General features: G+C 44.3%; 2 protein-coding genes across 2 annotated transcripts; both read right to left on the reverse strand.

Moving 5' to 3' along the window:
• Positions 1-756: 756 nt before the first annotated feature.
• Positions 757-2,793, reverse strand: LAJ45_01568 (uncharacterized protein; the record flags this gene model as incomplete). The annotated part of the gene is made up of 3 exons (XM_046111161.1): positions 757-1,784; positions 1,841-2,341; positions 2,406-2,793. 3 exons carry the CDS (start codon positions 2,791-2,793, stop codon positions 757-759), a joined length of 1,917 nt encoding a protein of 638 aa, XP_045975105.1.
• Positions 2,794-9,293: 6,500 nt separating this feature from the next.
• Positions 9,294-11,204, reverse strand: LAJ45_01569 (uncharacterized protein; the record flags this gene model as incomplete). Its single annotated transcript, XM_046111162.1, has 10 exons — positions 9,294-9,426; positions 9,493-9,604; positions 9,676-9,814; positions 9,882-10,064; positions 10,128-10,305; positions 10,369-10,490; positions 10,548-10,693; positions 10,743-10,934; positions 10,991-11,059; positions 11,126-11,204. 10 exons carry the CDS (start codon positions 11,202-11,204, stop codon positions 9,294-9,296), a joined length of 1,353 nt encoding a protein of 450 aa, XP_045975106.1.
• Positions 11,205-14,599: the final 3,395 nt, after the last annotated feature.

Consider the following 14,599-nt stretch of genomic DNA (forward strand, 5'->3'; position numbering starts at 1 on the left):
GTGCAGATATTCAACCCCTGAAGTGCTGAGTCATCTGGATCCAAGTATTATGAACTCTGCTCAGGATAAAGTATTGTGTGTATCGATCGTTTTCTGGGACAACGAGATGCGGGGAATCCTCCCATTTATATTCCCATTATACACTAAGTGGATTTGTTTTCTGCATAAACTTGATTCAGTTTGCATGAATTTGCGATGCTGCAGCCGATCCTCTAAGCCTCAGTGGAAGGGCCGGCTCAATTGTCACACCAACCTTAACCGCCCTCCGGTGAGAGGTGCATATGTGACATAACTAAGTTCAACCACTAGATACCACTTTCTGCCTCCTCTAGAGTAGATACTTTCCCCCTGATTAGAGGATATTCACGTCTTCAAATAAACAGTATCATTGAGAAATAGTAATGAATTCCACACGCCTTAAATGCTTAATACAACGAACGAATGAAACCAAGCCCTGTACCGGATTCTAAGAGTTTTAAGCCTGCCGTTATAAACAAAAGAAATCAATAAAAACCAAAACACCCCAAATGAGTCCTGCCTGGATCCTTTATATGCAACCCCGTATGATAAAAGAAATAAGAGAAATAAAAGAAATAAACAATAAAAAGCAACTAGTAACTGTAGTACAAAGGAAAAATCTAATACCGAGCCGGTGTGCTCGCCCGTATGAGTTTTCTATCATCCCACTGTCCCCACCTTCCCAATATGTTCTCGTTTCGTTCGTTAAATATGTATGAAAGCCGCTATTTGCGAATTTCAAATAACCATGACCTTTGAAGTATAGAGGAAATCAAGACTACTTTCATTGCTCTCCCGGTAGAGAGCGAGCACATTCTCGACGCGCAAAGCATGATCTGGGCTTCTCAGGCCTCGTCCGATTCTTTCCATTGACTCCAGCATTGATTGGCGGTCCTCGCAGTTCCCGATCAATGCAACTGTCTGTTCCCGGCTCCAGTCCAAAGAAAAGGGAGTCAGACCCTTGCTGATGGCGGAAAAGTGAGCAGCCAAGGATTCAGCCAGTATGTTGTTCTTCTCGATCAATCTCTGAGGAGAAGAAGGGTGACGCCAGGCATAGCCGTCATCCATGTGGAAAACCCAGTAGTAGAGCCTCCATGAATCGCGTTCAAGGGCATTCATCAGCACCACCAGAGTCAAGAAGATCCTGAGCCAGTCCTCTCTCTTCCTTCCAAAAATCCGCTTCTGGAGCTCACAGAGAATTTGCTTCTCCAATTGCCAAATTCGGCGCTCGATAAGGTGGTCAAGCTGGTTTGCAAGTACCCTTGGCATAGGTGTCTGGCCTGCCAATGGTGTAGTGAGTGAGGAAATTGGTGAGATACCAAGCGAGTCGGATGATGGGTGCAAAGTAGCTCCCTGAATAAGCAACTGAGTTGCAGTCCATAGTTGTAAAGCATCTCTAAGGAGGAAGTTCTCCTCACTCTTAGAGTACTTCAAAGCCGACTGGAAGATCTCAGCTAGGATTGGATTGCCCTGGAATGAGTTCTCAACGTAGTACCATGTGTGGTCGTCAATGTACTTCTCCAAGATGTCGGTGTTGATTCCCCTCTTCATTGCGTATGAAGTAGTTTCCACAGACTGCCAACCGGTAACATCGTCTTTATACCAATAGACGAGCTGTCCAGGATAAGCAGGAATGAACTCGTAAACGTTAAGGCTGAGTGTTACTCCAAGAGATTTCTCGTGAGATACTGTAACCGTCCGTGCGGGTGAGTTGGCCCAGCGAAGGACATGGTGCATCATAGTTCGGGAGTATGCATCAACAAGCCCTAAAAACAGAGTTGTTAGACAAGTAAATGTGATTATATAGCCAAGTGCTGCTTACATTTTGAGAAGACGTCCAAGTCGACAAAGTGTACTCGCACACAAAGAGCGCCAGCCCCAAGTTTTTCGCATCTAGGGCATGGGTTTCCCTCTCCACACTTCATCTTCAAGCCCCAGCAACGAGTGCAGGCACCCATCTTCCTCAATTGGTGAACCTCACGCCTTTCATCAGGGCCGAGCTTTCTCCTGCTCTTTCTCCTCTTTGGGGCAGCGAATGTCGCCACAAGATGGGAGTAAGACGGGTTGCTTGTCGGTGCACTTGCAGAACCAGGTCCAAGCTCTGGCGAGAAGCCAGGAGTTGGGCTGGATCTTGTCGAGTTTGCACGTGATCGAGATGTGAATTGGGGTGAGTAGTCTGAAAGAGCGGGAGTGCTGCCACGATCATACTCCGAAGAGCTTGAGTCATATTCAGAGAAAGGTGAGAATCGTACTCTCATTGGCCTCTCATAATCTTGAGTATCGTCATAGCTCTGGAAAAAAGCTTCTTCTGATCGGTTGATACCTTCAAATTCTTCGTTATTAGCTTTTATTTGCACTACAAGCCAAGTCAAAGGCGGGCTAGTTACCAGCAGATGAGAAAATGTTCTCATCAGATCCCAGGCTGCTCAACATTGGCTGCCCGATAATTGAGGTGGAATTCGATCCTGAGTATAGCGAGCTTGCATCGCTACCTGCAATATATTGAATTTCTGCTGGGTGTGAAGAGTAGGCGGTTCCATCTGCGTAAGTCTCTGGGAAAAGTTGGAAGAGCCATGGGTTAAGCTCGGCATCGGTGGGTTGCTGGGGAATGGGAGAAGGTGAGTGTGAGTAAGTTCTTGGGGTAACAATCTCAAGTGCGTCAATATCCTCCCCAACGCTTTCATATGAAGACGACCGAGAAGATGATAATGTGAAAGGCGAACTATGACGATCCCCGTTCATCTTAGATGACCGGATAGCCCAATTATTGTCCATTGTAGATGATTGTTGGAATTTGTCGTTGATTTGTGAATGCAACATATGGTTTGAGTGTTCTGAATGTAGAGTTGTGATGCGAATGTAGTGATGATTTTTTTTTGATAATGACCGAAGACGACAGGCCCATCTTTATATTTCTCTGGTTGAATTGCTTTTTAATGCAGAGCCCGCTCCTCAAACAAGCATGTATTACTGCCTGCCTCCCTCCCAAAACAGAGCGCTGGGTTGGGTTTCTCGAGAGCAAGCGTGGGTCCCCCGCCTCTCACGTGGCGCAATCAATAAAGCGCGTTGGGAGAGAGCATGTATCACTAAGAATAAAAAATGAAACACCTCCTAGGGCCCCAAATGGGGGCGGGCCCACAGCAGGTCCAAGGTCAAGTGTACTGCCGACCCCAACAGTAAGCATTTACCCCCATGTCTTGATGACTGGGTCAAGTTCTGGTGCACTAGGTACCACAGCACAACCACACAACAGTATTAGCTTCCGGTCACTCCATCCCAGATTGATCAACCATATTACTCCCTCCGTTTCTTTTCAGAAACTGCACGCCCAAGAGGAACCTAGAGTATAAGGCTGACGCCACGCTATGCCGTTTTTATTGGTGTATTGACTAACTTCACCACTTTTGTGGGCCCTCAAGGAGCTTTCTGGTCGGTGCCTGAAGAGTACATGCATATATGCCTAAGTATCTGCCTAGATGGTAAGTACATGTACTTACTAAATCATATCATTCTCAGCACATTCGTGACAAATGAAGCTTTATCTCACCCATCTAGTAGTATACTTTGGAGCATAGTCGGGGCGTTAACTAATGGCGTTTCCACAATAAGAAGCCTTCAGGCTTTAATTTTGAGTATTGCTCTCTTTTTTTTTCGTTTAATTCTTCTTTTTTGTTTCGAAAATATCTATGTATACTTTGTGTGCATCTGCATCTATGTGGTGAGGCTATGGTTCGGAAAATATTATCTTTAATTAAATCTCTGAAGAAAGTTCATGATCGTGGAGAATCGTTGACTAATACCCCAAATATTTTCTGTCACAGCTGGATCCAATCATATACTCAGCTGTGATTATTCGAATTCCTCATGGGGCGTATGGAACTTCTCCATGCGGCCTAATCCCATTCTGTTATATTTTAAATCTTAAATACTCAAGGAATCTTTGAGGGTGTCATGAGATTTCCACATGGCGAAGCCCGTTCATGCTAACCAAATATCGGTCTTTCCTAGTGTGGGGTAGTAATAGCAGTTGAGACCCAAGCCCCACGGCGACTGGAACCAAGATATAGAAACCCAGCGGCACAGACCATTCTACGCCAGAAGCGAGTGGGGATTTCGGGATATCTAGTACTAGTATCAGCACGACCGGACCGGTGTTGAAGCGGCCCAATCCACACCGAAGGCCCTCTGTTCGGTTAGTGGCAGACCGGCAAGCCATGGTCTTTATCGATATCGATTAAACACAGCTGTGCATGGCAATATCTACCGCATTTTTCCTGATCTGGGTCAGACTTGGGAATCGCATTCTGTTCGCACACTCCACCATCGAACCCTGGTACCACTACTTGTGCCTCTCGGCGAAGCAATATTCATCCTAACATTTTCAAAAAATAGATACATTCGAGATCGCGGAACCCCCGGCAGGGTGCATCGTACCCACATGGCACAAATGGAATGATGACTGGGATGTGTGCACAGGATCCAAAGAGCTTGGTATGTATGGTAGTTCTAGCGAGAATCTCAATGAGTTTGATCTGCACCCCTCCTCCCCCACCACACCCATCGCAGCTGCCCAGGCCTGCATCCACTTGGTTCTGCCTCCCGCATTTGGCCGGCATAAATAGACTACATGTGCTCTGTACAATAACATGCAGAACGTCATATGCATGTTTGCATGCAATGATGGGCTATGGGAGTACACAACAGGATTAGTTTAAGGGGTGGATAGTGTTTGAGAGTGAGTGAGAAAGGCTTGAGGTAAGCACTCTCCATAGATCGGGGCAACCTTATTTAGCTCATTGGTAACTCCAGGTCTTATAGAACCTGGATTTCAAATATATCCTGGAATACGTTTATATAGTATAGTACTACTTTGTTTATATCAAACGATGGTGATGACATACCTAATAAAGTCTACAGTGAGAGAGAGGGTTCTCGCATGATAGCACAGTACCGGTCTCTAGTACTGAATATCGAGTATATACTTATAGATACTTTACAATCAAGCTTGATTAGTGTTTTAGTTTTCATGTAGGGAGATATAGATATTCTCATATTTAGAATGTCATGATCTTTGTGGCAGCGCAAAGAGGGGTCAAGTATCGACGGGTACACAGTTTCAAAGAAACACTTGCAAGTTGATTAATTAGCAGTGATCAGCTTTGTTGCACCTTACCGAGTAAATTATAGTCTATCGTGTTTCCCACTCTTAATCGCAGCGATATGATACGAAAGCAACAGTGTTTCAAAAGGTTCCTTCCTCTTTTCGAATAACGTCTTTCCCCTCTACTTCCGCAAAGATAAAGGTAGTGCAAGGATACTTAGTCAGTTTAGCTTGCCGGTCCTCAACCCTCCGCCACGACGAAAATATCTTTTTCACCTGCATGGTTGCGGCGCAAACGGGACTACATACACACCCCCCATGGCCCATCATAGACCAAACTACCCTGTTAGATGAGATGGGAAATGGCACAGGAAGACCTTGTGTAATAACCGACGATACCCCCGGACTGGTCCGTTCTTGCGAATCCTTCTTTATTCCTTCCTTCCTTCTTCGCTGCATTGCTGAACCGCATGAGTGAATTCTTCTATCGATTGGTTCAGATTGTACGGGGTTGGACGTTTCAGATTGTCCACCGAAAACGATGTTCGCAGTAGGACGAACCATAATGTACCTATTTAGCTACCCCAGCGGGTACCAACGTCCTCCCAACTCCCCCACAGATACGGTCAAGCGAACGGAAATAGCCTACTGTTCTGCCTCGATTAACTTGCTCTGCATCTTGTGGAGACAAAAATATCGTGGGGCTAGCTGTTTGATTCCTTAATTGTTAGATCACTAATCCAGATCAAGGCAGTCTTGGATGAATGAGACAACTTCAACAAGGTTATGCCTAATGTGAATACCTGTATGCATTTGAAGGCAGAATATGCAGGTGACGATAATTATATTTTCGGACCGATGTGATTTTAAAGGTCTTTCTTCCTACAGCACTACCATGTAGGTACAGCAACGCTACATCATATGTATCCGCGATGACGCTAGCTAGCCGAAGAACGCGTTCGACTAGTGGCTCTGGTTTCATGCCCAGACTGTGTTGATTCATAGCTACAGCAACGCAACTCCGGACGGGTCCAAGTGATTAGCTACATACAGCGATATGAATGATCAATGGGAAAACATGGGGGTTAAATTTGTATGGCGTGGCGTCGTGCACAGATATTTCGCCATACAATAGATCATTCCTATCGCTGTAAGCCTCAAGCCTCACAGTAAGCCACCAGAATTCCCCAACGTCCAAGTGCTATTCTCACCAATTGATATGTGCACTTTATCGACTGGATGCCCCTTCTACCAGTAGGAATCGTCGTGTAGAGTATGTAGCTAGGAATTGCACGTTCGGCACTCCCGTCCCGAGAGCTTCACACTCCATTAGCTCCGGCTGTCCGCCGAAAACGCTTGACCACGAATTCTGCTCCACGCTGTGGTTGCAAGCTGGTGCATAACGACGTAGGTACCCGTTTTAGGTCCTTCCCTAGACGAATGTTAGAATCGTGATGGGATTCTTTTTATAGTAACAAGCACAACGGCCAGCCATCCCTCCATCGCTCGCCCAATATATCGGGGACTTGGCCATGGGGTAGAGACTCCCACCTAACCCAAGTTATCGCCTGTTATATCTTCACCACAGCCCCCTCCTCCTCTTTCCCCACATTTAACCTAAAATCACGGATGATTGGGCAAATCCAGCCTGAGTAATAATACCTGGACAGTTATCGGAGCCGAGGCAAGGTAGATTCGGATACATCTCGGTGCATTTTAACCTTCCGTCTAGTGAGGGAATCATATCATGTCACCAAGTCCGGTCGAACCTTTGTCCGCCTGGCCCGTGCGGACTACCATATGCGAACCCCCGTATATATATATTTGTAGCTTGATAATACTGAGATTGATTCTGCCCTATGGCGGTGTGGCTGGGCTTGTGATATCATCTGGCCAGATTCTCGGAGATCAGATCTGACTTCATTGCGCCTCGCCGTTTTAGGTGACATCGCAGACCCTAGATGTATGCAGTTTCTGGATTTGCTTTTGTTATTTCCCAATCTTTCAACCGTGGGAATACAAGTACTGGTTACACATGGCATCGACAGGAGATGGAGAACTACATGTATGTTATTATTAGGTCCATTAAGCATGTATGTACATGTAGTTACATATACATCTACTTGCCGGATTTTTTTCTGTGTCCAGCGAACCTATTCTTCCTGATACGGAAGAGTCGCAACGACTTTATCTCACCAAATATCTATCAAATCCACGAAGTTTTAGGGCCGTTGCTTCGTAGCAGCTGGACACAGAAAAAAATCTGGCAAGTAACGTCCCCAGGGACTCTATGCTCATCTACAGGTACAAGCGTCTATTCTTGTAGCACAAATTATTTAACGTTCCGTCTATACAAAGTCGAGGGCCGGCACGGCCGGGAACTCGAACTGACTGGTCTGGAACCGAGTCCGGAACCCGATATCCTGATACTTCTACTCGACCACCCCCGAAGTCGATTTGCTTTGAAATCCATCTGAGCTCACAGATAATCCGCGTAGCAAATTAGTAATTGGATCGTTCTTTACCGAGGCTGACCCCAGGTAAGCGCTTCTGGTAGCCCAGTTCGTAGTGTAATACTGCTTACTTAATTAACATTCTGAAAAGGCCATTAATTCCGCACATTCCTCCGAAATTAAGTACACTCTTCCTGGCAGGCTATATGAGTTCGTAATCTGCGTGTACTATAGGGTATAGCTGTGACCTTACCTTTGACCCCAATCTAATATCGATAATGAATCATATATCCACCACACCACCACCACTGTCTTATCATCACCATACCCACCACAATTCCAGCTTCCAACTTCTTCCCACATAACGCAGCTCTACACAAGTAGCAGAGTTTAATCACTGGACGGTACCTCCATAGGGCTGAAGTGACGCAAAAGGGAAAAGATACCCCTGGGGTCGCCAAACTGTGCCGCAGATCTACATACATATCTACATACATGCACCCCAGCATGTCTGCCCTATGAGCAGGTATGTGTACCTGATGTGGTTGGATTTGTTTCTGCCGTTTGCCATTCCAGGGATGAACGATGTACGGGCTTTTGATTAAGACAAGCGACTCACAATACTCCTTCTCCTCCTATTCAAAATACAGGGTGAGATGAGGTATCTATCGTGAAGTCCCCAGTCAAGACGGCAAAGACGCCTTGCCTTGCCTCATCTGATGGATGGTCTGTGATAAAAACGCCTTGGGTAAATAAAGATCGACAGAGGAGAATGAATGGGCGCGCGCAAGTGCACGTTATATAACAATATACCCCAGATGCCTGATGATTCGCGAGTCTTCGTTCCGCAGGTAGAGATGACCTGATTGGTTACCAGTTCGCCAAATTCATTCTATGGAGGAATGCAGGCACATGTAGTGGTTCCACGATATTGAAACGGTCTCTCGATTGCAGTACTGTGCTCTGGGGAACACGTATTTTTGGAATCTACGAACTCAGCCAAACAAAAGTTCGCATTTACCAAAATCTACCTGTGCCCATACAAATAAGATTGATCCCGTTCAACTGTTACACTCATTATAATGGGAGTGTGTGGGATGATTATGCACCCCGTACACACCACGCCAATATAGTTAATTTTCTCTAGTAAATTATAACAGGAATGTTGAGTACACATGAAAAGCAATTACATATACTGGTCCATGTGTGTACTTACTGTTAAATATAAGAGGTTCTCGTGTAGTTTCACCCCGAGTCAGAATTGCTTTTACCCTTTTGATACGTCGTACGGATTTCTTAAATTTCTAAAGAAAAGAGCACCAAGGAACCGAACCAATTATCACTGATAAGCTCACACTACATTCTCTGTACTACTAAAATCACGAAATAACGGAGTCACAGTTCACATACATAGACATAAGAATGATGGCTGAAATCACTTCCTGGCGGACCTTTCGATGTGTTAATGCCGCACCAGACCACCGCACCAAACCCAAGGCGCAGAAGCCCTTTGGAAACTTTAACTCAGCTCATCATGATCTTCGGTAGTTCCCGACGGAGCATCACTCATAGGGTAAGTTCGGCGATGCAGAAGGTTGAGATAGTCGAACTGAGCATTCAGATTCTACAAGGATTGTCATTTTCACTACACAGGGCAATTATTCGCGCCTAAACCCTATGGGTTGCATATTTACACCTCCTTAGAAGAGATAGGGCTGATCTCATGCGTTCTTCGCCTCCATTCGTGGAACATACTGTACCACAAGTTCGTTATACTCAGCGTCATCCGTGAAGATAGTATTAGTATCATCGTGGGTCCTTCCAGTGATCGGGAGAACAGCTCCAAATTGCCAGCTAAATGATGTTAAAAATGTGACGTATATGATCATGATATGATGTAAGATAGGTAGGAACACATACTACATGTCACCAGCAATTGCGTTTGCGAGCACAATATCATGCCAGGTGCGGATGACGGTCAAACGCTGACCAGTTGAGCGTGTAACGCCATATTCCTCGAAAACCATGGGCTCTAAATTTGATAGTATTGGTTAGTGCTGTATTATGCATTATGAGTTGGAAACACGAAGGAAGGTAGCATACTTCCTACAGATGTCGCGACAGCAGCATGGTCTTTGATCCACTGATCACCCCATGCATAAGTCTTGCTCCAAGCACTAACATAGAGATGGAAAGTTCCGTAATCGACATTAGGCAACCTGAGGTAAGCTTCATTATCAACCTAAATAAATCAATTAGGTCAAATGTAACTTTAACTGATCTGATTCTGAATTTGAAAGGTATTTTACCCCTTCTCCACCGCCATACTCCCATTCAGAGTTTCCTGCACGATTGAAGAAACCTTCATCACCGACAGAAACCATGTGGGTCGGGTCAAGTGACTTGATATATGTGGACATCTCGTTTACCCAATTCGTAAGTGTTGCGGCGTTACAAGATGAACTTGCCGCAAGAGTCCCTTTGCAGCGAAGCTTTGGTTAATTATGATTAGCTAAAAATGAGCAAGCAAAATCCCTAACAACATTAGGATATACCTCGTTCGTTAATTGCCAAGCAAATATGGCAGGTTCACTCGAACTGTATCTTGTAACCACAGCTTTAACATAGTTCTTGTAGGCAGCCTTGATATTCGCATTTGTGTAGAAGTCATCATGTAGGCCTCCAGATCCCAACATTGATTGGACATATCGGTCCATACCGCCGTAATCTTGCCTATATATATATCAAGATTAGCTCTTCCCTTAATAAACCCAATTTGATTCAATTGTCCTCTACCAGTTGTTGACGAGCGGAATCACAAGGCGAATGTTTCGAGCTCTTGCTGCAGCAACGATATAGTCAAGTCTTTGGAGTCCATTGGCTCCAGTATTGATTGTAGGAGTACTGCCGCTCCAGACCTAGAGAATTCAACGATTGGCTTCAATCTTTTTTTCAGAATCGCAAGATAAACCTACCTGGAATGCCGTTTGAGTACCAGAGCCACTGGTGAGATCTGCAAATCCCCATATACGAAGAACATCCATTCCAGAAGCCTTAAAATCATCAAGAGCCTTATCAACATCTGCTGTATTCTCAAGCATAGGAAGCCAGTATGAATTTGCTATTGGGTTGTTATTATCATGTTCTTTCCTTAGGGAACTCAAACTTACATCCAACGAAATAAAACTTCTTTCCGTTCAGCATGAATGTCGTCCCAGATCTCGTCACTACACCGGAAGCAGTTGGTGAAGAACCCCCTTGGGAGGTTGTAGTTACTGGAACCACAGTAGTAGTAACTCGGGTGGTAGTTGTTACTGGAGCTGCGGTAGTTGTTGCGGTGCCAGGGACGCATTGATGGTAGTCTGAACGTGTAAGAGCGCGTTCGTATATCAATGACAGATCTAGATATTTCACTTACAGTCACTATATTTGATGCAGGTGGATCCGCTTGCACATGTTGTTGATCCTGTATAAGTTACCCCACCGCCTGAGAGATGAAGTATCAGCTATTTCGGTTCAAATATCAACAATAGGAGAATTAAAAAAAACGTACATTGCCCATAAACCGGAACCTGTGCCAACACAGGCGATAGCACGGCACTCAAGACTATAAAAAGTGCTGAATACTTCATATCTGCTGCTTTATGATCGAATGTCTATCGAGATCACATCAAAAGTTCCATTGGCAGCCAGCATTTATAAGTACATGATGTACCTATTCACCCCAGCAATGCCAGGAGACATTTCCCCTCATTCGAAGTGACATATTCGGGACTGTACACTCTCCTCCGAAAAATCAATTAAAAACCTTCAGCTCCCCAATTAACATTGTCGGAATCGATCTCCGCCATCAGATGATATCCAAGCCCCTGGGTAAAGTCTATCTTGAATTCGGACAAGACCCCCGTTGCACACGGAGATTTTACGTGCATAGTAGTCTGTTTTTTCCGCACGCTCGCTTAATATGTGGATTCTCAATCTCGCGGCTCTATTGATGGCAGCACCGCACCGGAGATCTCGGACCTGGAAGCGGCCGACGGTCCCACGAGACGGCTTGGCTTTGGGGTCAGTTGTCCGATATTGGCAGGAACAATTAAGATGCCTTGGCCTTACTAGGGATATCAGGTTCTAGAGCTTTCTCCTTCAATATACTCAATTCAACTCGTCTTAAGAGTCTGCTTGGCCCTGCAGGGAACATGGCATTTGTAGTTGATAGTACTAGTACCACCTATTTCAAGAGTTTGTCGTTGAAGCCTGGATTTAGCCGATATGTTCATCGCCGTATGCGATATTCTAAATAACGTTGGGAAGATTAATGATCAGTCGTTGCACAAGGAAACATCTGCGGTTGCAGTATGTATCTCTTGCTGCAGCTGCAAATACATATATATATAGTCCTTTGATCCAATGATGAGCCTGATTCAATGGCGAATGCGCATTTATTGCCCTAGAAAAAACTGAACGGTCCCATTAATGAGTACGTGTACTAGAAGTATGAATTGAAAATTTCAGAAAGAGTGTACTTGTAACTTGTCCTTAGGCCATCCCACTATATATTACATGTACATAATAAAAACAAACAAGTGCATAGAAAAACTAACAAGCATACGTACGCATCATGACTCCTAGCTAGAAAAAAAATAACCATGAACTAATAGACGAAGAATAAATCCTAAATAAGGAAAGTGTCTAGCTGTTCTTCATGAAGTAATGAAGAACGGAAAATACGCAACATTCTATCCGGATGAGACAGCATGATCTTGGCTGATTTGGTCATTCGTCATTGACCCAGAAAATGTTTTTACTATATTCTTTGTAATTAATTTGGCTCTGAGAATGATGTCGCAGAAGGGTGCGCGGTTTGTATCTATGGGATACTTGTTCCATAACATATGATGACGGCCCTATGCATATAGTTAAGTACACCCGCAGGAAAAAAGTGAGGAAACAGCGGGTGCAACCCGTCCAAACCCCAATGCAAAATTGGGGATAAAAATGAAAAGAAGTAATATAACTAAACAATAAAATACAGAATAGATACTATGGCCTCTAAACTATATTCACCATCCCCTATGATCCCTAGTCCTTTACTACTGCTGCAATTCTCTTTGGTATGCTGTCAATGGTTTTTATATACATTTCCCCCAATCCGGCCTTTCCTACACTTCCCTAGCTTGGGCTTCAATAACTTTTATGTTTCCATTCAGAGTAGCCTCTATCCACTTTCCAGACTTGTCAAAAGGCATGGCCATGGAATACTCGTGGGGTTGTATTGCAGGTGTGGGGATGTCAAGTTGGAGGCACCCGTTGTCACGCTACTCGCTGTTTCCTCACTTTTTTCCTGCGGGTGTACATGTATGGTTCCCCCAGTCTTAAAGGTAACATGAGAAAAACGCCAAGTCTCGAATAACTTTTCAACCACGATTGATATTAAAAATCTGGAAAGAGAAAAGCTGGATACCATGATGAAGAAGAGTTTGTCTTTCCAGATTTTTAATATCAATCGTGGTTGAAAAGTTATTCGAGACTTGGCGTTTTTCTCATGTTACCTTTAAGACTGGGGGAACCATAGCTCCGCGATGTCTTTCCCGAAGTTTGTTTATATGGTGTCGATATTAATATATTTCTTCCCGACGCGTTGTTGTTTAATTCCTGTTCCCGTAGTACCTGCCGAGCGGTGAATGAGTAAGGGAAATGACGTTCAGGCCAGAGTGAGATCCTATGATCCGTCCGTGTATTCTAACAATGGACTTATACAAAATGTACCCAGGGTGTTGGGAGGTGGTGCACATTTTGGTTTGACAACGGCCAATTACCCCAAATACCCACACCCCGGCGCAACGCAACACGCTCCCTAAATTCAAATTTCGAGTGTAGGGCGTCTCTACAATGGCTAAGAATTCATTTGGTGTTAATTCTTCAAGCAAGAAGTCACTATCCGGTAGCCAAAATCAGTGGTAAAAAAACCAAAAAGTATCGATGACAGACCTTTTTTATTTATTTTTTCTTATGAAAGGAATCTACACACTTAAATTGAACTCAAGATAGATTTGTGTACAGACTAATTCTCTCGTGGTTGAGATATCACCCAATGTGCATCATTTCCCGACTTTCACCTTCCTTTTTCGGTTAGAATACAGAACTCACTAGGAAACGTCCACTATACCCTATCTGCCTTAGTAAATGAATGGAACGAGTCCGGCGAATAGAAACATATGGGAACTGGATCTATCTAAGAACCACCTGCTATTGCAATAGAACGTGCTCTATTGCTTATGGGAAGTCCTCCAATATAAGTCTTGGCAAAAGTGAAATATCAATCGGCTCAATATGTGTTTAATGTTTACTTTACTTTCATCATACATGCATTCCCCAACATTAACTTTGATTATTAACGGCTTATTAATTCTTATCTGTATTTTGGAGTAGGCGCGTGGGAATAGAAGCTGGTAACTTGAAGGCATCTCCATTAACTCATATATCAGTTTCCAACAAATGTTGGAACTGTTTATGCGAACATATCCAACTACAAGCATCCCGTGATAATTATCAGCCCAAGGCTCAAGATATCGCTTGGTGATCTCATTGGGTCATGTTTTTAGGTCGTTTTGTTGGTAACGCAAAGGCGGCTGCGGTGCCATTATCTTAAGTTTAACCTTTCCAGCATATCAGCACACGGGCCGCTTCCTGGTTGTAGCTATCCATCTTTTCTAAAAGTTCCTAAATATAAGCATTCGGTCACATATGCGGTGCCAAAGTCGAGCACATCGGGTCACGGTTGCCGAACGTCCCGGAGATACTCAGCAGCAGCATAGCCACGAGAGTTTCATCAACCGATTTAGCGAGACGGCCTTATGTAACATTTGAGCAACAGGCTCCTTGCATCAATCAGCACCGGAATTACATAATTCGCCTAGGCCCAAGTATACTAGGGATTAGTATCTCATTTCGGCTGTGCAACTAATAACTTAAGCTTTATAAGCGAGTGATATAGTATGACAATGACAAAATATACTCAAGTCTACAG

This window comes from Morchella importuna (assembly GCF_003444635.1).
Source record: "Morchella importuna strain M04M26 chromosome Unknown Morimp01GS003, whole genome shotgun sequence".
Taxonomy (NCBI): Eukaryota; Fungi; Ascomycota; class Pezizomycetes; order Pezizales; family Morchellaceae; genus Morchella; species Morchella importuna.